Here is a 25,018-nt window from a genome sequence, read left to right as displayed (position 1 = left end):
TTTTTCTTTCATGTTCCTATAATTCTCCAAAGTATTAAAATAAGTATTTAGATGTTTGAGTCATTTTTTTTTCAAAAATGCTAAATCTGAAATCAAATGCATTGACCATTTAGTTTTACAGAATAGGGATAAATTAATTGGTTCATCAATTATTTATATAGACAGACTAAGGAAGAAGCTATTAACTGCTACCAATTTTATATTATAGGCATTAATGTTTATGAAAGTATTTTTTAAATTTTAAATAATATCCATAAAGTTGTAAAAGCAAGTTTGAAATACTAACTGAAATGATCACTTCTGAATCTATCTCTCGTTGTGTAATTATAAGAAACCAATGTTTGATTTCCTCTGAAGTCCTGTTATATCTTCCCAAGTTGTTAAATACACTCTTAATTTGTATTTATTGAAAGACAGCTCAATGTGATAAAGTTTTTATTTTTCTTTAAGTTAATTCCAGGTACGAACTTTACAAATTCTTTTCCTATTTAGAAATTTTGCTTTGTAAACATTGTAGAGTTGGAGAAGCCATAACTCATTAACCCTTATTTTGTTAGAATAAAAGGTTGGGATTGGTATACTATAAAAAAAATTACTAAATTTAAATTCCAGTTGGTTAATATACACATGGATTAGTTTGTACTGAGGAGCCAAAGCCTTTCTATCATGGGATCTTAGAATGGGTAAGGTTCTGAATACAATGAGGATCTGCATCATTAATTCACTTTTACAAATGGAAAATTTTGTAAAAGTATCATTTTATACAAGTTAGAAGAAAAAAAGATGGCACCTGGGTGGCTCAGTCGTTTAGGCATCCGACTTCGGCTCAGGTCATGATCTCACGGTGTGAGAGTTGGAGCCTCACACTGGGGCTCCTCTGCTGTCAGCATGGAGCTTGTTTTGAATTCTCTGTACCCTTCTCTCTCCGCCCCTCCCCTGTTTGTGCTCTCTCTCTCTCTCAAAGATAAAACAAACATTAAACAAAAAATTATAAAAAAAAAAAAGAATAAAAGAGACTGTGGTTAAAAATGATTATGGGAGGGGGTGAAATCAACATACTAGGTAGGAGTGCAAGAGGCAAAGGGAGAGACAAGATGACTACATGGAGGACAGGTCAGAGAGCACATGTGGCACAGAGTTCCCAAGAGCAAGAATCATTTGAGGGAATGCTAAAGAATGGGAGAGCTGGGTTGTGAAGTAGTTAATACACCACGCTTTAGTGATATTTATAAAAATTAATACAGGAAATAGTATAAATGAAATAAAACTGGACGAAAAATACTTGTAAAAGTGTATTTATGGATGAGTTGAGGACATAACTACAGAGTTCATTACAAAAAATACTCAGAATATCAGGGTTACCCATGAAAAGACAAGATTTCAAAAAGTACTAGATATAGGAAGTCAAGAAACAGAATGAAAAACAGGTACATGTTCTAATGTAAAAGAAGAAAATCAGTATCTTGCTATTGTTGAAATGGAGATAGTACCAGGATCTTTTTCACAGGTTCTGTTACCATTTCCCTAAAACTTTAAATGTGTTAGGTTAAAACTAAGAGTCATTTTATCTTGTATTAAAAGTCTGCACAGGCGAGGCAAAAGTGGTCTAATTTTTGTGTGCATGATTTCATTATGTGATAAGTGTTACTATTTGCTAAGCAAAAGGTATATCAACCAAGTCCTAAATTAGTAATATCTAAAAAGACTTCTGAAAAGACAATTTTAAAACTAATTGAGTAATCTTATGAATAAACCACTATACCTTAGCAAGTGATTTTACAATAGGATTCTCCATAATCCCCTTGAGGAAAATAAGGTCTATTTCTTCTGCTCCTGTAGATGAGGGCAGCTCTGTAAGGTTATCCAACACTTGCTGCATTGCTGCTAAGATAAAAGCAAAAAACAAAACAAAACCAAAAAAACTTAAATTACAAGCCATTATGAAATATAATTATAAAATAAGATATATTTTATATATGTAATTTAAATAAAAAGACATTAACAATTAACACTCTTTTGAAAAATTATGTTTTAATAAAATGAGTTGTTAAATGCTGTAAGTTTCAAGTTGAATTCCCATGAGGACAGTTTTTTGTATGCCATTTGGGCTTTATCAGACTACCTTATACATACTTACCACTTTGCAGTTGCTTTATATATTTTTTTAATTTAAAACTTACTCAAGAAGAAATACAAAATTTTAATAGATCTACAAAAAAGTAAAGAGATGGAATTACTAATACAAACTTTCCATAAGCCCAGAATTAGATGGTTTCACTGGTAAATTCTATCAGACTTTAAAGAGGAATTTAAAACAATACTTCACAAACTCTTCAAAAAAAAAAAAAAATTGAGGGAATACTTCCCAATTATTCTAAAAGATCTTGATACTAAATCCACAAAAAAGTATCACAAGAAAATTACAGTCAATATCCTTTATAAATATAGATGCACAAATCTTTAATATAATACTGGCAAACTAAATCCAGCCACATATGAAAAGGACTGTACACCATGACCAAGTACAACTTATCCCAGGAATACAAGAGTGGTTCATCAACAAATAAAAGTCAATCAGTGTAATACACTGTATGAACAGAACAAAACAAAAAACAAAAAACAAAAAACATGGTATCTCAAGAGGCACAGAAAAAGCATTTGACAAAATCCAAACCCTTTTCATGATAAAAATATTCAACAAACCAGGAACAGAAGGGAAATTTCCAAACTTCACGAAAGGTGTCTATGAAGAATCTGTAACTAACATGATACTTAATGGTGAAAGACTGGATGCCTTCCCATAAGATCAGGAACAAGGCAAGTGTGTCTACCCTTGCCACTTCTATTCAACATTATAGTGGAGATTCCAGCCAGGGCACTTAGGCAAGAAATAAAAGGCATCCACACTGGAAAGAAATAAGTAAAACTATCTATTGTTGCAGATGATAATACCTGGTATATAGAAAATTCTAAACTATATACACAAAAAATTATTGAGTTCAGCAAGGTTGCAGGATACAACCCGAAAATACAAAAATCAATTGTATTTCTAAATATTAACAATGAATAATCTGAAAATGACATTATGAAAACATTCTTTTTACAAGAGCACTAAAACAATAATTACAAATAAATGCAACAAAGGAAATGCAATATTTATACACTGTAACTATAAAACATCATTGAAAGAATTAAAGAAGACTAAAATAAATTGAAAGATACCTTATTTCCATGGATTGGAAGTCTTAATGTTGCTAAATTGGCAAACTGATCTACAGACTTAATGCAATCCATGTCAAAATCTCTGCTGCCCCCTTCCCTTTTATTGCAGAAACTGATAAGCTGAATGTTATAAAGTGGTCAAACATTCCCAAACTAATTTGTACATTTAATGGAGTTCTAATCAAAATGCAACAGACCCTCCCACATGTTTTCAGGCCAGGTCTGGCTTGTTCCCCACCTCCCCTCCCCGCCCCCCCAAAAGGAAATGGCCAGGGAGTTCCAGGAAACCTGGGCTGATGAGGCAGGGAAGTGGGAAAAACCAATGCAGTTCTCCACAGGTTGCGGAGGCCACAGTGTTCGGCAGTAACTGGTTGTCCTGGGGCAATGTTGTGCTAGTGAATGTCTACAGGAACCTGGTATACATTGTTAGTTTTAGCAAAAAGCAAATCATGTGCTTTACAAGGAAATCTTGAAAAGGACCTCAAGTCCCTTTGGGACCCATGCTCCTACCCGATATTCCACTATTCAGGCTTCATGATATGCAGTATGAACCCTAGCTCCTTGGGAATGATGATGCAAGGCTGGTACAATGGAAACCCAAGGAAATCAGAATTGTTACAGCTATCTAACCAGGATGAAAGCTCTGGATGCCATCCATGCCTATGAGATCCCGTTTCAAGCTGAGGCTGGTATCCCCCTTCCATTATGGGTGAGAACTTCCCCCCCCCACCTGCTAGAACTTTGAATCAGTAGTACTCCTTTCATGGAGTACTTGAAGCCCTCAGTGGTACCCTGTTCCTGCTGGATGGCTAGATGGCCCACTATGGGATATGGGTCTGTAGCAAGTACTGAGAGAGTACCTGCTCTAACAGGAGACCCTGACCAAGCTGGCCACCATGGTCAAGGCACAAATTGGGAGCTGTCTGCAACACCAACAGTCAGCAGCTAGAGACCTAACTAAAGTCTTCCCAACAGCCATCATGTACAAAACCTCCTCTCCAGTTAGAAGAGTCAACATGCCAAGCACTTCCTTGAATTGCAGAACTCTGAGGACAATGTAACACACTGGGGAGTACTCTGATAGAGCTGAAGGACTCTCATTGAAGACTGAGCCAAACAGACTGCAGTGTGCTTGCTGGGCAGGTTCAGACTGGAAGCCAAAGCCTCACTGAGTCCCAAGCTCCTACAGATCATTCCCCAACCCTTTCTTATAGGCAGTTTCAGAACATCCACTAACACTTTGTTTTCCCTTGGTAACACTTTTCTCTGGAGTTGAATTCAGATGTTATTTTTAACATTCCTGTCAAGGCTTCCTTAAAAGTCCTCACTTTTTTTCTTGTTCCTTTCCCCCCCCCCCCCCCTTCTTGGTTTTGATCATAGTTTGTCTGCCTTGGTCCAGGCTATCTAATCCCAAAGGTGAGAGTTGAGATGAAGGGACTTGGTCTCTTCCATGGATTCCCCTTTTTACGTGACTGAATAAGAACCATCTGGGTTTTGGGCATCTTGGAGTAGATTAGTAGGGTAGGCAGACAGAAACTGGTGAAGAAACTGGTGAGGCAGTAGGTGTATATGGAACAACCTACCCTGGTGTTCCAGTTAAACCAGGATGTGGAAACACTAACACAACTTCCCTGACATGCAAGGATTTGCTCTGACACTTTCATTTCATACTATTATGAATAAAATGAATAATGTTCTGACCTGGCATAATCCCTTTCTCCCTCATGTATTGGGATGCTATGGGATGGTGTGAGGGAATGGTTTCCTCTAAATCAATTCCTTGGTGTGACTTTATAAATTAGTTATCTAATAACATGACCTATTCAAAAAATGCCATTGTTCTTTTTAACAAAATTATCCTCAAAGCATATGAAAAAAATGAGGAACTGTGAGAAAATTGTAACAAAAAGTAATGAAAATTAACCCTATAAAATATTAAAACATAAATTAAACCTATCAAATCTAATGTATGTAAAACCTTAACACATAAAAGAGGAAGCTCTCTATAGTGGGGACCTAGCACAGTTGAGTGGGAGCCAGGGAAGTAAAGTGTCCTCCTTTACTCAGAGATTCCAGGGATAAAAGAAAACCCCAAAACTCAAAAGTTTCCTACAAGTTCCACTCCTCCTCCATAATCACTATAGGATGGACCCTTTATGCAGAAGCTACATTCAATGAAAAATACAAATGGAATTCTTATTTAAGAGAAAAATATATTGAATATATATATTCACATATAAACATATGTGAATATATATATTCAATGACATATATAAATGGAATTCTTATTTATGACATATATATGACATATATATTCAATGACACATATAAATGGAATTCTTATTTAAGAGAAAAGTATATTTAATCCAGATCATCCCATTACAAAAATGAACAAATCAAGAATCATCAAACACTTACGAAAGCTAGCAGCATGAATATGACTCACCAAATTCAACAAACAGATACATTAACTGCCAAAGAAACAGAATTACTGGGGTGGGGAGTGGGGAGGAGAAAGAGTAAAAGAAAGAAAAAAAGATGAAATTATAATGTGTAGGAAGATCAAACTGAAAAATTCTCCCACTAAAATTTTTCTTTATGAGAAGAAAAACATAAAAAAAAAAACTGCTGTGGATCACAAAGACCAAAATTTACAAGATGATGGGAAATTCATTAATAGACAGAAGGAATTAATAAAAGGGAAAGCAGCAATCGATAAAAAACAAAACATAATTTGATCAATAAGCTGGCTCTTTCAAAAGACCTATAAAAATAGATAAATGCTTGGCTAGTCTGATTAAGAAAAGACATAAGTAACACTAGGGATGCAATGAGAAAGTAACTACGGGCAAAAAGAAGATTAAAAAGAGAATGTAATAAACAACTTTATTTTAAAGTCTAGTCAACTAGAGATTTTTCCTGGAAAATGTCAACGACAGAAGTGTAGGAGAAAAAGATAAAAATAGAAATAGATTATAATAGAAGAAACTGAAAAGGTTTTCAAAGATCTACCTTCTTAAAAAGACACAGGCCAGGAGAGATATAAGAATAAATTCTATCAAACCTTCAAGAAAGAGCTACTTCACATTTTTAAAAGAAAGTATAGAAAGGACTGAAAGTATTCCAACTTCAATGCAGATTTCAAAACTCAAAAAAAAAAATGATATATTAAACTAACGAGCATATATGCAAATACCTTAAACAACGTACTAGCAAATTTAATCTAATAAGGTCTTAAAAAGTAACAATAGCCAAGTAGACTTTATCCTAGTAATATAAAGATGACTTAACATTAAGAAAAATATAATGTAATTTGTCACAGTATAAGAAAACCCTATCATCTCAATGTTTTGAATACAGCACATCAAATAAAATTAAAAACCTAATCCTGATGGAAAACTGCTACCATAATAAGAATAGAAGAAAGTCATTTTATACCGGAATCTATATGAACTATCATACTTAATGGAGAAATGGCAAAGGCTTTACCATTAAAGTCAAAGATAAGACCAGAATGCCCACTCAGGCCAGTACTTTTCAAAGCTATATTGTAAGTTTTAACCAAGGTACTAAGACATGACATTTTAAAAAACTACAGATGTTAACTATCTACTTGGAAAAGTCTCAAGGAACCAGCTAAAAAATTATCTAAGTCAGGAGTTTTAAGTTAAAGGAGTTTTGCTAAGTGACTAGACATAAGAGCAATAAAGAAAAAAACAAAAAACAAAAAACACCTTTCCTAATAGTAATAACCAACTAGAAAACATCATTGCAGGGAAAAAAGAGATCCCATTCACAATAGCAACAAAATCTATTTTGCAAAAATAGTAAAAAATGCTAAAATAAAAATATTCATCCAGATAGGTATGAGAAAAACTATAAAATACAATGAAGAATGTTTAAAATAAATAAATGAAGAGACCATGTCCTGGGATAGGAAGATTTAGTACTATAAAAATGTCAATTCCCTCCAAATTTTTCCTTAAAAAAATCAATAAATCCTAATAGAAATCCCAACAGGATTTTTTTTTTTAAATTTTTTTTTTTTTTCAACATTTATTTTTGGGACAGAGAGAGACAGAGCATGAACGGGGGAGGGGCAGAGAGAGAGGGAGACACAGAATCGGAAATAGGCTCCAGGCTCTGAGCCATCAGCCCAGAGCCCGACGCGGGGCTCGAACTCACGGACCGCGAGATCGTGACCTGGCTGAAGTCGGACGCTTAACCGACTGCGCCACCCAGGCGCCCCAACAGGATTTTTTTAATAAAATTATTCCAAAATTTATTTGAAAGAGAAAATGGGTAAAAGTAGCCAATAATTTTAGAAAACAAAAGCATAAATATAAAGGAGTAACCTGCATTATCAAGTATAAAAACAGTATAAATTAAAATAGTGCAGTATTGACACAGCAATGGCAACAGACAAATCTTGAAAGAAATGAGCTTGGGAATGTAAACTGGTTGCAGCCACTCTGGAAAACAGTATGGAGGTTCCTCATAAAATTAAAAACTGAATTACCCTACGACCCAGCAATTGCACTACTAGGTATTTATCCAAGGGATACAGGTGTGCTGTTCTGAAGGGACACATGTACCCCAATGTTTATAGCAGCATTATCAACAACAGCCAAAGGATGGAAAGAGCCCAAATGTCCATTGATGGATGAACAGATAAAGAAGAGGTGGTGTGTGTGTGTGTGTGTGTGTGTGTGTGTGTGTGTGTGTACAACAGAGTATGACTCAGCAATCAAAAAGAATGAAATCTTGCCATTTGCAACTACGTGGATGGAACTAGAGGGTATTATGCTAAGCGAAATTAGAGAAAGACAAGTATCATACGACTTCACTCATATGAGGACTTTAAGATACAAAACAGATGAACACAAGGGAAGGGAAGCAAAAATAATATAAAAACATAAAAGACTCTTAAATATGGAGAACAGAGGGTTATTGGAGGGGTTGTGGGAGGGAGGATGGGCTAAATGGGTAAGGGGCATTAAGGAATCTACTCCTGAAATCACTGTTGCACTATATGGTAATTAACCTGGATGTAAATTTAAAAAATAAATTAAATTTTAAAAAATAAAGTAAAAAAAAGGAAATAAAATCTTTTAAAAAATTAAAAATGAAAGAAAAGAAAAAAAAAGGAAAGAGATGAGCTAACCAGGATTTAATATGCTAAAGGTGACATTTCAAATCAGTGTGGGTAGGGTTCAGTTAAATATGGTAGAATAACTAACTACTTGAGTTTATATTCTTTCCCTTCAGAACTTCTATTAAAATAGTAGCAAAGTATTAATAAAGGTAAAGCCCTACAAAAATAAAGAGAAAAAAAAGGACAAAAAATAGCAAAAAAATATTGGAATAATACAAAAAGAAACTAACTTAGAGCAAAGGTAGACTCTACCTCCTAAATACTTGTGGAATATAACAACTTCTTTCCATCACCCCCTCATGAGTCCTAGCCATCATCATTTCTTGTCCAGACTACAAGAGCCTCTCTTGGGTATATGTGTATGTTTGTGTGTAATTAACTGAAACCTAGATTTTATGGCCTGTAATACATTGCTAGATTCAATCTGCACCATCCTTTATAGCTTTAGCTATATCAATCCTATCTCTGTCCTGATGCAAAGTCCTCCTTCCACTTACCACCCCATATTCACAACCACTTTTGTGTACTTAATTCATACTCACCCTTTAGGAGCAGGATTTCTATGTCCCTGGCTGCCCCATTTAGAATAAATTCTCCTAACATATATTTTCACAGTATTCTATACATTATAACTCTGATAAACCTATAATTAAGTACTTTGATATTTGTTTAATGTACAGTTTCTTTTCTAAACTCTAATTTAGTATAGAAATTGTATCTGTTTTGTTCAAACCCATATTCCCAGCCCACAGTCTGGTACATCCTACGTTCTTCATAATACAGTTTCAGTCACAAAAATGTACCATTTTTCTCCTACTAAAATCAAGAATAGGGGGTGCCTGTATGGTTCAGTTGGTTAAGCATTTGACTCTTGATTTCAGCTCAGGCCATGATCCTGGGGTTGTGGAATCAGGCCCGCACTGGGCTCACCACTGACAACACAGAGCCTGCTTGGGATTCTTCTCCCTCTCTCTCTCTCTGTCCCTCCCCAGCTCATGCTCTCTCTCTCGCTCTCAGAATAAACACCAAAAGAAAAAAAATCAAGAATAGTTTTAAATTATGTGTTGTTATATATAAACAAAATATCTGCCTACTGCTTGGAATTGGCAAAATGTAGTGTAGTTTACAAAGCAGTAACCTTAAAACTACTAACTTTCCACAAATTGTATAATAAGCCATAAAGATAGAAATGGTATCTTTCAATGCTTAGTCTACTTAAAATGGCTTTTTCAGTAATCCTTCTCTATATTTCTAACTTCCTAGAATATAATTCAGTATGTAAGGTAAATATAAAAAATAAGTTTACCCACCTATATTCTGTTTCAAAAACTCTTTAGAATTGTTTTATGTAAGCATTTCTAACTAGTTTTACAACTATAATTAAATGAGCTATCCTTAATAAATTAGGATTAGAGTCTTAAGATAAAAAATCCTTTTGTAACCACACTTGGTGGTATATTCACTCCCATTCAACTCAACAAACTAGATTTCCCATTGAAAATTTGACAGGTAAGGGGTGTTTGGGTGGCTCAGTCGGCTAAGCATCCAACTTTGGCTCAGATCATGATCTTATGGGTCATGAGTTTGAGCTCCACATCAGACTCTGTACTGACAGTGTGGGGCCTGCTTGGGATTCTCTCTCTCTCTCCTCTCTCTGGCCCTCCCCCACTCACACTTGTGCGCTCTCTCTCTCTCAAAATAAATAAAAGTTAAAAAAATATGACACATGAGTTTTCATAACATGTTAAAATTTATTTCTGTTGTTATATTTTATAGATAAAACAACAATTATTTCAGCAGAACCACCCTGGATAATTTATAGAATTCCTGAAATGAAAAACAAAATCTCCTCCTATGTGCTTTTAGAAAGGTTTAATCAAAATTTTAAAGGAGGTATCTAAAAAGTCATTTGGACTACTTCTCATGTAGTTGCAACAGAGCATCAAAATTCTTTCTAAAAAGATATTTCTAAGACAAATTTCTACTGAGGTTTGGACCAAGTCAGGTTTCTTTACAACTAAATTGTGACACAGTATTTCCACACAACTAATTTAACCATCACAGCAGAGTTCATGCAAATCATTAATGTTAAGTCAGTAACAATTGTTTTCCATAAAATGATAATATGCTGTCAATATTTTAGCTTTCAAACTAATATCTTGAAATTCTAATTTAGTTACAGTTATACCAAATCAAAAAAAACTTTGAACGTGCTCAGCTAATTTAATCAAAATTAGCTAAAGGTTTATAGGCTAGGTATGATGTTACATGTTGAAGCGACTACAAACATACTATTTTTGCTCCAAAAACTGAAAACTAGTAGACCAAAATGTGTAAACATGTGTACAAAGCACAATAGTGAATAAGAACACTTTGAAGGAATCACAGTTCCGACTCTTGATTTTGGCTCAGGTCATGATCCCAGGGTCATGGGATCAAGCCCCACATTAGGTTCCATGCTGAGCATGGAGCCTGCTTAAGATTTTCTCTCTCTCCCTCCCCCTGCCCCTCTCCCCAACTTGTGCTCTCTCTCTAAACAAACAAACAAACAAAACAAAAAATGGGGTGACTGGGTGGCTCAGTCAGTTAAGCATCTGACTTCGGCTCAGGTCACAATCTCACAGTTCATGAGTTCGAGACCCACATCGGGCTCTATGCAGATAGCTCAGAGCCTGGAGCCTGCTTCTGATTCTGTCTCCCTCTCTCTCTCTCTCTGCCCTCCCCCACTCATGATCACTCTCTTTCTCTCTCTCAAAAATAAACATTAATTTTTAAAAATCTATTATCTACCTATCTATTTATCTATATGAAGCTGTATTTCCTAAAGTATTCCTAGAGAAAATCTAAGCATGAAGTCAATAAAAGCACAGGCACAGTGGAGGGGCAACCATACAGGGTAAATAAGGAATCCCATACACAAGAGCATAGATTTTAACCTAAGTACCCACACGTTTCTTCACAGAGACAGTGGGTAGGTGTTCTGCATGGGAAGGGTTCCTAACACAAATCTTGGGACCTGAACAAAGAAGCACAGAGGCCAAGGTAAATCTGGTTCTTCATAATGGACACTAAAGAAGAAGGGGTGGAGGCAAGGCTACGATACAGGAGGGAATATACAAATACACAGTGTTTCAGGAAACAGGAAACTATTAGCATTTCAGGAACAAAAAATACTTTTGGCACAGGATTGTTCTCTGCCAAATGCCTATAGTGTTCTACAGTTATTATGACAACCGAAAGTTCCCCTTACTGCATTTTCTAGCACATCTATAGGTGGTACCATCTTCTCCCCTTCTGTTCTTCCAACAGAAAGGCTTGCACTAATATGTTTTATCTCCAGGGTAAATTCTTCCCTCTCAATTTAGCTATCCGAGGGTTCCTAGCTTGCTCACCTGCTCTTTGCCTTCAAATCTCAAGAAGAAGCCTGCCTGAGGCTCGCCACTCAGCCCCTGCTCAAGCCCTCTCATTCCAGAGAGAGCGGGGCAGGTTCAGGGGACAGCCTATACACTATAGAGGTTATCCTCAGTAGATACATATTCTGGATTAATCAACCTAGTCCTTCATTTATCAATATAAACCAACTGCTAAGATCACCAGACATCTAAAGAAAACATCAGTGACAGTGGACAAAGCTGAACAAACTCAACTGAGGAGAAACAGATGGTGCTGAGAATACAATTTAAAATTTTAATTTTTATTAGCATTCTCAGAGATACATGAGAGACTACTGCATTCATAAAGGAACAGGCAACTAAGAAGGAGAAAATGGGGCATCTAGAGAATAAGAAAAAGTTCCTGGCAATTAAAAATATTGTCAAATTTAGAAAACTCAAACAGTAGACTAAATGATAAGACTGTTAAGGTCAAAAGTGCTAATCTGGAAAATCAAGTGAAGATAAAGTCCTAAATGCAGAAGATGAAAACATGAGAAAAAACACATAAGCAAGTCCAATAGTGCCTATCAGGAGTTTCATAAGACAAGATCAAAGACAAGGATGAGGAAATAGCTGTCAAACAATAGGAAGAAACATCCCTGAGTTTAAATGACATGCAAACCTTCAGAATGAAAGGCTTTCCAAGAACAGAGCAGATTGTATGAAAAAGATCCAGATCTGGCCACATCTAAGTGACATCTCACAATGCCGAGGATTAAAAATGGGGGGTAAGTGGGTATTTCTCAAAAGAAGAGTTGTGCAGAAGGAACAATAATCAGACTTCCATGCCATTTATTACTGGTAATATTGAATGCCAAAAGATAACAGAGTAAGAATGTCAAAGTTTTGATGCAAAATAAGTTTAAAGAAACATTACATACATTCACACACATATATACATAAAATACGTTCATGTATGTGTACATACGTATGTGGTAAAAGTTTAGTTATGTTGAAATATTTAACACAACAATCTCTTCCAAAGAGCTTTCTAGCCTTCTAGACAAAATTTATGCCTGTATTTAAATATATCCTTTATTTATACAAATGTGACTGTTTTATTAATATCTTTATGATCTTTCCATATTGGAGCTCACCCTTTCCAATATATCTAGTACTTCACTATATAGATGCATCAACATCTATTTAGACTGTCCTCTACTGAAAGATATACAGGTTGCTTCCACTTTCTGCAGTTATCATTTATAATCAGCATCTACAGATCTATATCCATACACATATACATATATACATAAATGTATGTACCATAAGTGAGTAAATACTAAGAGCAGAATTGCTAGTTCAGAAGATATGTGATTTTTCAATTGTCAGATATTGTGAAACTGTTTTTTAAACAGGGTCTATCAATTACATTTCCATCAGGAGATCCTCATTTCATTATCTTTACAATAATAATGAATTGCTTCATAAAGGCATATCAATACAAATGCATAGAACTTGTGCAGCAAAAGAAGTGGTTTTAGAGAGAACCAAATTCTGAATTCTAATCTCATTTTTCCTCCAACGTGGCATCAAAATAAACCTAACAGCACCTTTATTTCCTTATCTGTAAAAAATAAATGACAATGATCCAGCTCATATGGTTATTCAACAAAATTAAATGACTCACCTACTAAAAACATGTAAACGCTAAATATTCTGCTCAGGCTAATATTCTGTAACTCAGTCTCTTCATCTCTCATTGTGACTACTGCTAATTATTCAAAGTGTCAATGAAAAACAAATCCCAGTAACAGCAATTTAAATATATTTTTTCCTACCTTGAAAACATGGTTTAAAAAAATAGTTGAGGGTTCCCCTAATTGCATTATCTTAACTGACCACTTTGCACCTTGTCATCATCTGATAAATTTAATTCAGAAATGAAAGTGAACTACCATTTGTAAAGAACTTATCAATATTCCTATTATAAATCAAGTGTCTTATAAAAGCAGCTAGTGTAACTTTCTGGCATTCTTAGTTAGAAAAGACTTTTTTCCTCCAAATTTTTATTTAAATTCCAGTTAGTTAACATGCAGTGTAATATTAGTTTCAGGTGTAGAATTTAGTGATTCATCACTTCCATACAACACCCAGTGCTCATCACAAGTGCCCTCCTTGATCTCCATCACCTATTTAACCTATCTTCCAGCCCATCTCCCCTCCAGTGACCATCAGTTTGTTCTCTATAGTTAAGAGTCTGTTTCTTGGTTTGCCTCTCTATTCCCTACCCCGCCCCCCACCACCACCACCACTATGGTCACTGGTTTCTTAAATTGCACATGAGTGAAATCATATGGTATTTGTCTTTCTCTGATTGACTTATTTCACTTAGCATAACACTCTCTAGCTCCACCAACACTCTTGCTAGAAACAATTTCCTATTATGGGCAATGCTTTAAGAAAAAAGTCCTCTTCAAAAACAAAAAAGATAAGAAACAGGCAGCATCTAGATATTTTCACTAAATAAAGAATTCTGGACTGATATATCCCCTCCCTACCACCATGCTTAAAACTGTTTTACTTCCTTCTGGTCTTTATAATCTCTGATGAGAAATTCCCATTAATTTAAATCATTCATCTATTAGTGGTTTTTGCTTTCAGTATTTTTTTTTTTTTTGTCTTGTTTCCAGCAGTTTGATGATGTGACTGGGCATGTATTTCATAGAACTTATCGATAACTGAGGTTTGTCGAACCTCTTGAGTCTATAGGTTTATGCCTTTCACCAAATTTGAGGAGTTTTCAGCAACCATTCAAATAGTTTTTTCTGCACCATATTCTTTCTTCTTTTCTTCTGGGTGTCTGATGAAACAAAATGTTAGATTTTCTGGTATTATCCCACAGATCCCTGAAGCTCTGCTCATTATTTTTTTTAAACTTTTTTCTCTCTTGTTCAGAGGTTGGATAGATTTCTATTGATCTCTAAGTTTATGGATTCTTTGTCATTTCCATTTTGCTATTGTACTTGTCCAATGAGTTGTTATTGTGTTTTTCAGTTCAAATTTTCCATTGTTTTCTATTTCTTTACTGAGACATTCTATATTTCCATTCGCTTCAAGAGAGCTCACCATTGTCATAGCATATTTATAATAACTGCTTTAAATCTTTCTCAAATGATTCCCACATCTGTGTCATCTCAGTGTTGTGTCTGTTATCTTTGCACATGTGAGTTGAACATTTTCCTGGTTGTCAACGTGCCAAGTAATTTTGGAATGTATGCTGTATATTTTAACATATGAGACTGAATCTTGCTGAAAACTTACGGAGAGTGTTGATATTTTTGTTTTAGCAAGCAATTTAGTCAGTTGAGGGCAGGCCTCAGATTCTGACCTTTTGAGGTACTATGGCCATTTTAGTCTTCTATGCTTGTTTATGAATTTAAGTTTTCATTTCTCCCCAGTAAATATCTAGGAGATTGCTGGGTCACATGATCAGTATATTTTTAACATCATCAGAAACTACGAAACTGTTCAAAACTTTCACAATGTTATCTGGATCTGTCCCACATATGCATCATGGGACTTAGGTGGTAGTCTATCAGTGTTTCAGTACTCAACATCTATGTATGCTCTTTAGGGTCAGATTGACACATGCACAGTTCAAGGGCGAGTCCAGGAGTGCATAAACAACTTTAAGGGGTCCCTTTCTAGACTACTTCCTCTCCATAAATATGCCTGGTACTTCTAGTTCTCTGGGATGCTCTTTACCAATGCTCCAGCCAAAAATCAGGGGCTCTGTTTAACCTACTCTGCCATGTACTTACTAAAATCACAACTCCTTCAGTAGAAGAGGAAGGTTTCCTTCCTTGGAGTTACTGTCTTCTTGGCTGTTGCAGCTGCTTCAACAGTGCTACCAAAGGATTTCCTGGGGACTGGGGGGCAAGAGAACTCAGAATAAGAAAAAAGAGATTTCTGCACTCTGAGTATCTTGTTCTTTAAGCCAGAACTAGAAGGTTTTGGAAGTTCTCACTGTTCATTCTGATGCCAACTTTTGGGTTTGGGGCTAGTTCAGGAGATACCAAAAGTAAACTCAACATAAATTCAGTGGTATTTAAATACCTGGTTGTCTTCTCAACCTGCCTGGTACTATCACCCTTTAATCTATAAATAGATACTCCTATATTCAGTTCTGTTTTCATAGATGCATTCACTGGGAGAGACAGGATATAGCATGTTTATTCTACCATACTGGAACCCTTTGTGAGTTATATTTTCCACCTAATTTGGGGTGGTTTGGTGCCTTTATTTCTTCAAAAAAATTTTTTAATGTTTATTTCTGGGAGAATCTGGGGGAGGGGCAAAGAGAGAGGGAGACACAGAATCTGAAGCAGGCTCCAGGCTCTGAGCTGTCAGCACAGAGACCGAGGGGCTTGAACTCACTGACAATGAGATTATGACCTGAGCCAAAGTCATACACTCAACCAACTGACCCACCCTGGTGCCCCTTTTTCTTTCTTTTAAAGTTTATTTATTTTGAGGGAGAGATAGAGAATGTGGGAGGGGCAGAGAGAGAAAAGGGAAAGACAGAATCCCAAGCAAGCTCCACACTGTCCGTGCAGAACCCGATGTGGGGCTCAAACTCATGAACCATGAGATCATGACCTGAGCCAAAACCAAGAGTCAGACACTTAACTGACAGAGCCACCCAAGCACCCCCAAATATTTTTCCTGTCCCTTTCTCCTCTTCCTGTCTGGAAATCACATTACATGCATGTTGAAATGCTTGACATTGTCCCAAAGGTCTCTGAAGCTCTGTTTACTTTTCTTAATATCTTTTTCTCTTTCTCCTTTGGGTTGAATACCTTTTACTTATCTTCATGTTTTTTCTGCTATCTCAAATCTGCTGTTGAGCCCATCTAATTAATTTTTTAATTACTGTACTTTTCAAATCTAAATTCCTATTTGGTTCTTATTTTCTAAATTCTCTATTGAGATTATTGAAAATTAACAAACTGTCCTATAATTCTCTGAACCTGTTTAAAATAGCCGATTTGAAGTCTTTGTTAAATCCAACATCAAGCTCAGACAGAGTGCGTTTTCCATTGACTATTTTTCCTGATTATGGGTCATATTTTCCTGGCTTTTTTTCTTGCCTTTATTTTTCCATGTCCAGAAGTTTCTGCTTGAAAACTGAATCTTTAATATATTACAGTAACTGGGCATTCATTTTATTTTTCAGAGTCGTCGAGTCTTTTTTAACATCTCAAGCCTGTACGATTTTCACCATCTGCCAGTTGATTGTATATAGAGTGGGGAATGGATTCAAACCTAGACTCTAGTCTCCCTTGCTTTGAACTTTTTGCCAGACTCCCTCGGTCTCCCCTCCACATATGTAGTTTCCCAGGCAACCAGAGCTATATGGAGAGCTTATCTCAGCCCTTTTGTGGCTCTCTCATTTCTAGGATTTCTCTGGGAAATTTCTATTGGTCCACTGCTCACTCCAAACCATTGTCAGCAAGGCAGCAGGTTTTCTTTGTTTCTAACCAAAGCTACCACTTTTCACCAGCAAAGCCACAGGTTTCTGTATTCCCTCTTAGTCCCCCATTCCCTAAATCACATCACCCCCAGTTCTGGAAGCAAAGCTGCTAGTTTTCTGTCAGACCCAATCTGGTAAAGCTTCAGTTCTCACCAAATGAAGGGACAGAGGGGTGCTGGGAAGGTATCTATCTGGGAAGATATCAGGCATGAAGGCCATAGACTCACACTATTCTCACCCCAAGCCCTAACAGTTGTGCAAGATCAATTTTTTAACTGCCTTTGGTCAATTTCCAGTACTCCTAAATGGCTGTTTTTGATGATTTTGTCCAGTTTTGTATTTACTTTTTGCACAGGGGAACTGCCAGCCTCTTCATGCCATTATTATTAGAATTCAAGTAATGTTTTTAATAAAGATTTTCAAAGTTTAAACCTTCACTGTCACAAGTGAAAAAGATAATCATAATTGGTAATGCTGCTTTTAATGAGGCAATTTTTTAGGATGCACATGGTGATATTATTCAAAAACATAGGAAGAAAAGAGAAACAACCTTTAATGTTACTTCGGAAGAGAATGGGTAAATATCCATCCTATATGAATAATGTGCAAACATTTAAAAGAACAACATGGTTTTTCACGTACTAACATGAAAATGCTCTCCAAAACACATTTTTCTGTGGGAAAAAAACAAGTATGGTATTTATAGAAATGAAGTACACAAAACTGTGTATTTTCCATAGGTACAAGTATGTTAATATATAGGAATAAGTCTGAAAAGATATAAAACAAAGTGTAACAGGTGTTACCCCTTAGGAAAGAGCAGAAAGATTGAAAGAAGGGTTGGTTAAAAGGCTCTCAGCTCTATCTGGTAATAATTAAAATTGTTACAAAATTAACATATTTACATATACATGTTTAAAAAAACAATAACTTAATAGGTTGCTCTAGCTATGAATTGTATATTTGGTAAATCATTATCAAGAGGGTTCCTAGAGATTTCCGTACAGACCCATAAGGATTAAAGAAAATCACTTCACCTAATAAAATTAAGTACTACCATCTACAAGATTTTATTAGGGAAAAATGCTTAGCCTCATTCCTCAAGTCATGAATTTGCCAAGGATAATCTCCTTATAGAGAATACTGCATCCCTTAAATATTCTGTTCCTTATGTATTAGTTTGTACTTTTTATCATGGATTTCTTTCTGAGTAAGCCATTTCCGGCTATGTCACACTAAATAATACCTTTTAAAAACTTTAGCAGGTTGGCTTTAAATTAAAAGATTTCTTTAAGGCCTATAGTAAACAATTAGAGTAAATGAAACTCATTAACAAATCCTACAAATCAGATATTTTTCCAATTTTTGCCCTAATCAAAGCCTTTACAGATTTCAAAAAGAAAACGGAGGCTTCAAGACACTGTGGGTATAGATGAAAACAACTTATCTTTCACTTTTACTCACACACACTGTAGTTCCCACATGTAGCTCTAAGGGTATTTGATTTGAGACTGCTAAAAATTAAGTTCTATATTGGTTCTTGATAAATATTGATTTATCAAGATATCTTGATATTGGTTCTTGATTTATCAGGCCAGAGAACTTACTCTCCTATAATATTATATTACTCTCTCACAATTATAAAATGATAAAACAATCTTTTGTATTTATACTAAGTGACTTGGGAAGAATTTCTTACTATTGTTGCTTTAAACAGTCCTCTTATAAGAGCTCTTTTAGACTTTTCTAATATAAACATGCACCTACACATGCTAATTTAACCAAAAGTCATCAAGTGGTATTGGTGGCAGAAGTCTTAACAATGTGTATTCTTCACAACTCCACCACCTTTGAATCTTGCCTAAATAACACTATAGATACAGAGACTATCTTATTTCCATTTCATTTCTAGGTCAGTTGTCCATTGCCTCCCAACCACATTAGTCAATTCAATAAATATCTTTGCATTTTCCCTAAGTTGGTGAATCCCTAACCACCTTATGTGTAGATTATTATCCCTTCCTACATTTTCTAACCCATTTTAGTTTTTTAAAAATGCTGTGGGGGGCTTGGGTGGTTCAGTTGGTTGAGTGTTAGACTCTTGATTTTGGGTCAGGTCCTAATTCCAGGGTTGTGGGATTGAGTCCCACGTAAATTTTCTCTCTCTCTCCCTCTGCCCCTCTCCCCCACTCACGTGCATCATCTCTCTAAAATAAATAAAAAGTAAATAAAATATTTAAATAAATGCTGTAAGCTGGATGGGTTAGGTATTATCTCCACTTTATAAATGAAAAAAATGAAGCCCCAAAACTAAGTGACATGCCAGAAACAGATCAACAGGAGAAAAAAAATTGAGAGTTCAGTTCAACTGACTGGTCTCAAACCATGCTTAACTTTTGCAGCTGTAATCATAGACTGTAAGCAACCTTCCTTGCAAGGAACTGACCATAAGCATAAAGAGGGTCTGCATTTTAACAAGTGGCAGGTATGAAGAAAAATCATGCAATAATCTAGTTTGGGTAGTGGAGAGGGCACTGGGTATGAGAAAATGGCAGTTTCTAGTTCTAGTCTTGGCATTGTGCAATATGACTTTATTATGATTTTAGCCCTGAAAGAGTAGACACACAAATTTCCACAGGTCAACATCTCTCAACATTCCTACTGCCATGCCAAGTGTTTGTACATGCTAATGGAATTAGAAATAACCTGCAAAAACTTGGAGGCAGTTACAAAGTTTAGTAAGATGGAAGAAAATGAGTTGCCAGTAATAATGTGCTCAGAAGCAGCAGGTGATGGAAACAAATGCTTGCAACAACAGTAGATGACTGAAATAAAGGTTAATGGTCAGAAATGGCCATTAAAAACTATTTGCAGTCAAAAGGATCCAGAGATGCTGGATGCTACAATTAACATTGAGTTAAGGCACTTATCACCATTCTATTTTATTATCTGTCTCCCTGGATTGTAATAGATAAATAGCCACTGAATCAAATGTATTTACTGAAAGGAAAGGATTAAATATAAAACGTCTGCTTTTTTTAAAAAAAAAAAAGCCTCTTTCTTCTCTCATATTCTTCACTTGCAGTAATTTCCTAGGATTAAAGGAAATTATCAAGTGCAAGAAATACTGAAGGAAGAGGGATAATGGTTAAAGATTCAAATTATGTCACTGTACATGACATAATTCCAAAAAGGACTATTATAATAATTAATAATTGAAGCTAAGCTAAGATCCAAAGGGAAAACATACATCCATAATTTCTTTTTTTTTAATTTTTTTAAACATTTATTATTAAGAGATGGAGAGAGACAGAGAATGAGCATGGGAGGGGCAGAGAGAGGAGGAGACACAGAATCCGAAGCAGGCTCCAGTCTCAGAGCTGTCAGCACAGAGCCTGATGCAGGGCTCAAACTCACAAACCACAAGATCATGACCTGGCCTGAAGTCCGTTGCTTAACCGACTGAGCCACCCAGGCGCCCCTACATTCATAATTTCTTATTTCCCCAGATTTTTTTTAATTTTTTAAATGTTTATGTATTTTGAGAGAGAGAGAGAGAGAGAGAGAGAGAAAGAGAGAGAGAGAATCCCAAGCAGCCTCTGCACTGTCAGCACGCAGCCCCACATGGGGCTTGAACTCCCAAACCGTGAGATGACTTGAGCTTAGATGAAGAGTGGGACACTTAAACCATTAAGTCACCGAGGCGCCCCCCCCCCCAAATGTTTTAAAATATCTGGTAAAATGAGGGGAAATAATGGTTTTTCAGCATTCACTAGGTGTTTCCTGTGTGCTCCCTATTCTCTTATAACCTCTCAAAGAACAAGAGCATTCTCTTCTACATAGCCCAGTATATTACCTTGTGTACAATAGGTACTCAAAAAATGCTCAACTAATGCTCTGAATTATTTTTCCTTCCATTACCCAGCTTTCAGCCCAAATTGGAGATAAAATTTTGTACAATCAACTGATACATGCCAAAGTAAAATATGAAGTTATTTTGGAATTACCTTGAGTTTGTAATAATACCAGCATGTCAAAGGAGCCAATTCATAGGTCATATTAACACTCAAGAAATCTAAATAAAAGTTCAAATTGAAGCAAAGCATAGATGACTGCAGTGACTCTTAGAGAAAAAAAATATTTTGGGAGAGAAAGCTGAAGGGTGCTCTTTATCAAAGATCTTCGTACCTAAAGCATAATTAAAAAAACAAAATTAAAGGGCTCCTGGGTGGCTGAGTCAGTTAAGCAGCCGACTTCCATTCAGGTCATGATCTACCAGTTCATGAGTTCAAGCCCTGTGTCAGGCTCTATGCTGACAGCTTAAAGCCTGGAGCCTGCTTCGAATTCTGGGTCTCCCTCTCTCTCTGCCCCTCCCCTGCTCACACTCTGTCTCTCTCTCTCTCAAAAATAAACATTTAAAAAAATAAAAAATTAAAATTAAATTAAATTAAATTAAATTAAATTAAATTAAGGGGTACCTGGTGGCTCAGTCAGTTAAGTGTCCAACTCTTAATCTCAGCTCAGGTCATGATCTCATGGTTCATGAGTTTGAGCCCCACTTTGGGCTCTGTGCTGACAGCATTCAGTCTGTTTGGGATTCTCTCTCTTTCCTCTCTCTCTCTCTGCCCCTCCCTTGCTCACGCTCTCATGCTCTCTCTTCTCTCAAAATAAATAAAATAAAATAAAATAAAATAAAATAAAATAAAATAAAATAACGAATGGCTTTTTAGCAGCTCTTCTGTTTGACAGGCTCCAAACTTTTGGTGTGCTTGGATTTGACAAAATCAAGTGTCAAGCTTGAAAGAAAAGTAAACAGAAATACACAAGTAAATAAAAAAAATTTTTTTTATTCAAGAGGACAAATATCAATATTTTCAGGGAAAGGTAAATTGAACATATCTAATTTTGTTCTCCCCCCTCTAAAATGTAATAAATGTGTATCTATAATTTTATTTTACTTTTAACAGCTTAAGTTTACAAAAATGGAAAGAATGAGAGAAAAGTTGATTTTGGAAGCTATAAAACCCGTGAGCAAAGGAGTGAATGGATTGAGCAAATCCAAAGAGGCTAAAGTTTAAACAAACTATGGGTAAAGTAAAAAAAATCATCTCAATTTTCCAAAGGCCCAGGGATTAGCAGAACAAGGTACCTGAGGTGAGGGGGGCTATAATAAGGAGACTTAGATAATATTAGTTCAGGATTTGTTAGATGATTCATTAATAAACTGTAGCTGCCTTTCTCCATTCCTGAATTTTGTTTTCTTAGAGTTATATTTATTTTCATACACTACTTATCAATAATTCAACTTCACCCTCCTTGCAGGGTGTTTGCCCCTTACCCTCCACCATGGAGGACCAAAAACTAGAGGTTTATTTTCTAGCGATGTTAAGGTAAGAACTGTCTCTGGGCAAAGGGGATTGAAATCATATCGAAAACGGAATTACTGAATAATGAAACAACCCCTCCATCTGCTTCTCCCTTTTGACTATCAGAAGACTTTATTTTAGCCTATACTTGACCTTCTAGGCAGATGTGAAGTTTTCTCTCAAGATATGACCAACCTAACAGGAAAGACATAGACATCAAGCTCACGTATTAAACCCCCAATCAAGTCATACAATGTCTACAGAGAAACTCAAAATGCAAAATGTGCTTTATGTTTTTAGTTTTCCACTCTTAACAATGAACCAATAACCTTGGGATATTAGATGCTGAGAAAAGCCTATAACATGAAAGATACAGACCAGAATAAACAATCAAACAGGTAAAGTTGACTTGGAATAATGAAACTATTCAGGGCAAAGAAAATAAACATCATTAACATTCTCAGAGAAAAAGAGAATATTGCATTCATGAGATCAGAATAAGATTGCTCTAGGAGAGGAACATCCAGAGGAAACAAAAGAACTCTTAGACAACAAAAATGCAAAAGTAGAAATAAAAAATTCAGTAGAAATCATGGAAGATAAATTCAGGGAAAAACCAAAGAAGTAGAAAAGCACAGAGGCAGGAAAAATAGAAGAGAATTACACGACCTGATAGAGGGCATCTAAGAGGAGTTACATAAAGAAGAATAAATTTTCCTCCTGGAGGGGAGGAAAATGTTATTGAAATACTTACTGCTTCTGGTTCTGGAAAACATTATGTTGCTAGACTAAATGGGGCATATAGCTCCCAGTGAAACAGATGAAAATAGACTTATAGCACGAGACATCACTGTGAGATTTCACAACATTAGGGACAAAGGAAAAACAAAAACCACACTCACATGTCAAGAATCAAGAATCAAAGTGCTTTTAAACTTGTCAATAATGACATCTAAAGATAGAAGATAATTAAGTGATGCATTTAAAAACATTTCCATCCTAAAATTCTTTACCTTGACAAACTATCAATCAAGTGTGGGGATAGTTAAAAATTATTTTCAGACTTGCTTATACGGTTTCACAAAATTAATCTACCACAACACTTTTTCTACGATTTAAAAACAAACAAAGGTGTGCTGCTCTGTAAGCATGAAACAAAGGAGCAACACAGAAAAGGAAAGACATTAGATACCAGGAGATACTAGAAGACGCAAACTAGGAGAAAGGCAAAAGTAATTCTCAGGAGATGACAAGTGTGTATCAGGTATAGAGAATAATGAGTCCATATTCAACAGATCAGAAGCCTCCAGGAGTGACATCTTCAAGAAAATAAAATTGATAAATCTGAATGAACATACTGAAAGGTGATTTAGAAAACTAGCAGAGATTTGGGGATTGGATTATTGATAAGTAGTATTTATACGGAACTAAGCAAATAATAACTTGAATAAAAATATAAGAATGGAGAAAGGTAACTATAGTTTACTAATGGATCAGTTAATAAATACTGATCTAATAAAAATTACTAATATAATTACACTGGGAGAATTGAAGAATCAAAAGTGTGTATAGACAGAGAGAGTAGGAGGAGAGTGGGAAAGAGCTAAATCCTCATCTTCAATAATGGTTAAAATCAACAAATCAAGAAGCAGCAGCATAAGCATGACATCTTAAAAAATTCAAGTAGTAGCCTCTGGGGAGCAAGAAATAGAGATAAAATTGAGAAGTACTGCCAGTCTTTCATCTACATGTACACTAACAATTTTAATTTTTAAAAAGTACAAAAAAATACAACTCTCGGGGCGCCTGGGTGGCGCAGTCGGTTAAGCGTCCGACTTCAGCCAGGTCACAATCTCGCGGTCCGTGAGTTCGAGCCCCGCGTCGGGCTCTGGGCTGATGGCTCAGAGCCTGGAGCCTGTTTCCGATTCTGTGTCTCCCTCTCTCTCTGCCCCTCCCCCATTCATGCTCTGTCTCTCTCTGTCCCAAAAAAATAAATAAACGTTGAAAAAAAAAATTAAAAAAAAAAAAAATACAACTCTAATGTATAAGTCATAATGCCAGTTTGAGTCCAGAAAAATCAGAGAATTATAACCATTCTTTCAGAGTTAAAAACAAATAGGACTTTTTCTTTGAAGGCGAGGATGACCAAGTTGTCCTTGGAAAATAAGCTTCATTAAACATATTTAACATATTTAAATGTATTTTAGTAAAATATTCCACTCAACCTAACAATAAAATAAAACCAACATTTAAAAGCCTACAAAGAATATTTTCAATTTTCAAAAGGTATGAATATTCTTTACATCTGTAAGTATAAAGATTTAACCTAAATAAAAGGGAATTTTTTAGTCAATCTTATTTGACT

At 35.6% G+C, this 25,018-nt stretch overlaps 1 protein-coding gene across 9 annotated transcripts in view; it reads right to left on the bottom strand.

Annotated features, from left to right (window-relative positions):
- The window catches only part of PALS2 (protein associated with LIN7 2, MAGUK p55 family member), a 125,568-nt gene that overhangs the window by 77,195 nt on the left and 23,355 nt on the right, over window positions 1-25,018 (bottom strand). For 6 of the 9 annotated variants that reach the window (XM_045495103.1, XM_045495098.1, XM_045495101.1 and 3 more), the window contains exon 2: window positions 1,763-1,881. In XM_045495103.1, coding sequence (XP_045351059.1) covers window positions 1,763-1,879 — 117 coding nt within the window. In that variant the 5' untranslated portion in view covers window positions 1,880-1,881. Of the gene's footprint in view, window positions 1-1,762; window positions 1,885-25,018 lie in introns of all 9 variants that reach the window. The other 3 variants (XM_045495102.1, XM_045495104.1, XM_045495099.1) reach the window with 1 other exon arrangement.

This window comes from Leopardus geoffroyi, chromosome A2 (genome assembly GCF_018350155.1).
Source record: "Leopardus geoffroyi isolate Oge1 chromosome A2, O.geoffroyi_Oge1_pat1.0, whole genome shotgun sequence".
Classification (NCBI taxonomy): Eukaryota; Metazoa; Chordata; class Mammalia; order Carnivora; family Felidae; genus Leopardus; species Leopardus geoffroyi.
The sequence above is the reverse complement of the archived record's forward strand: the minus strand, read 5'-3'. Positions and strand labels throughout refer to the sequence as shown.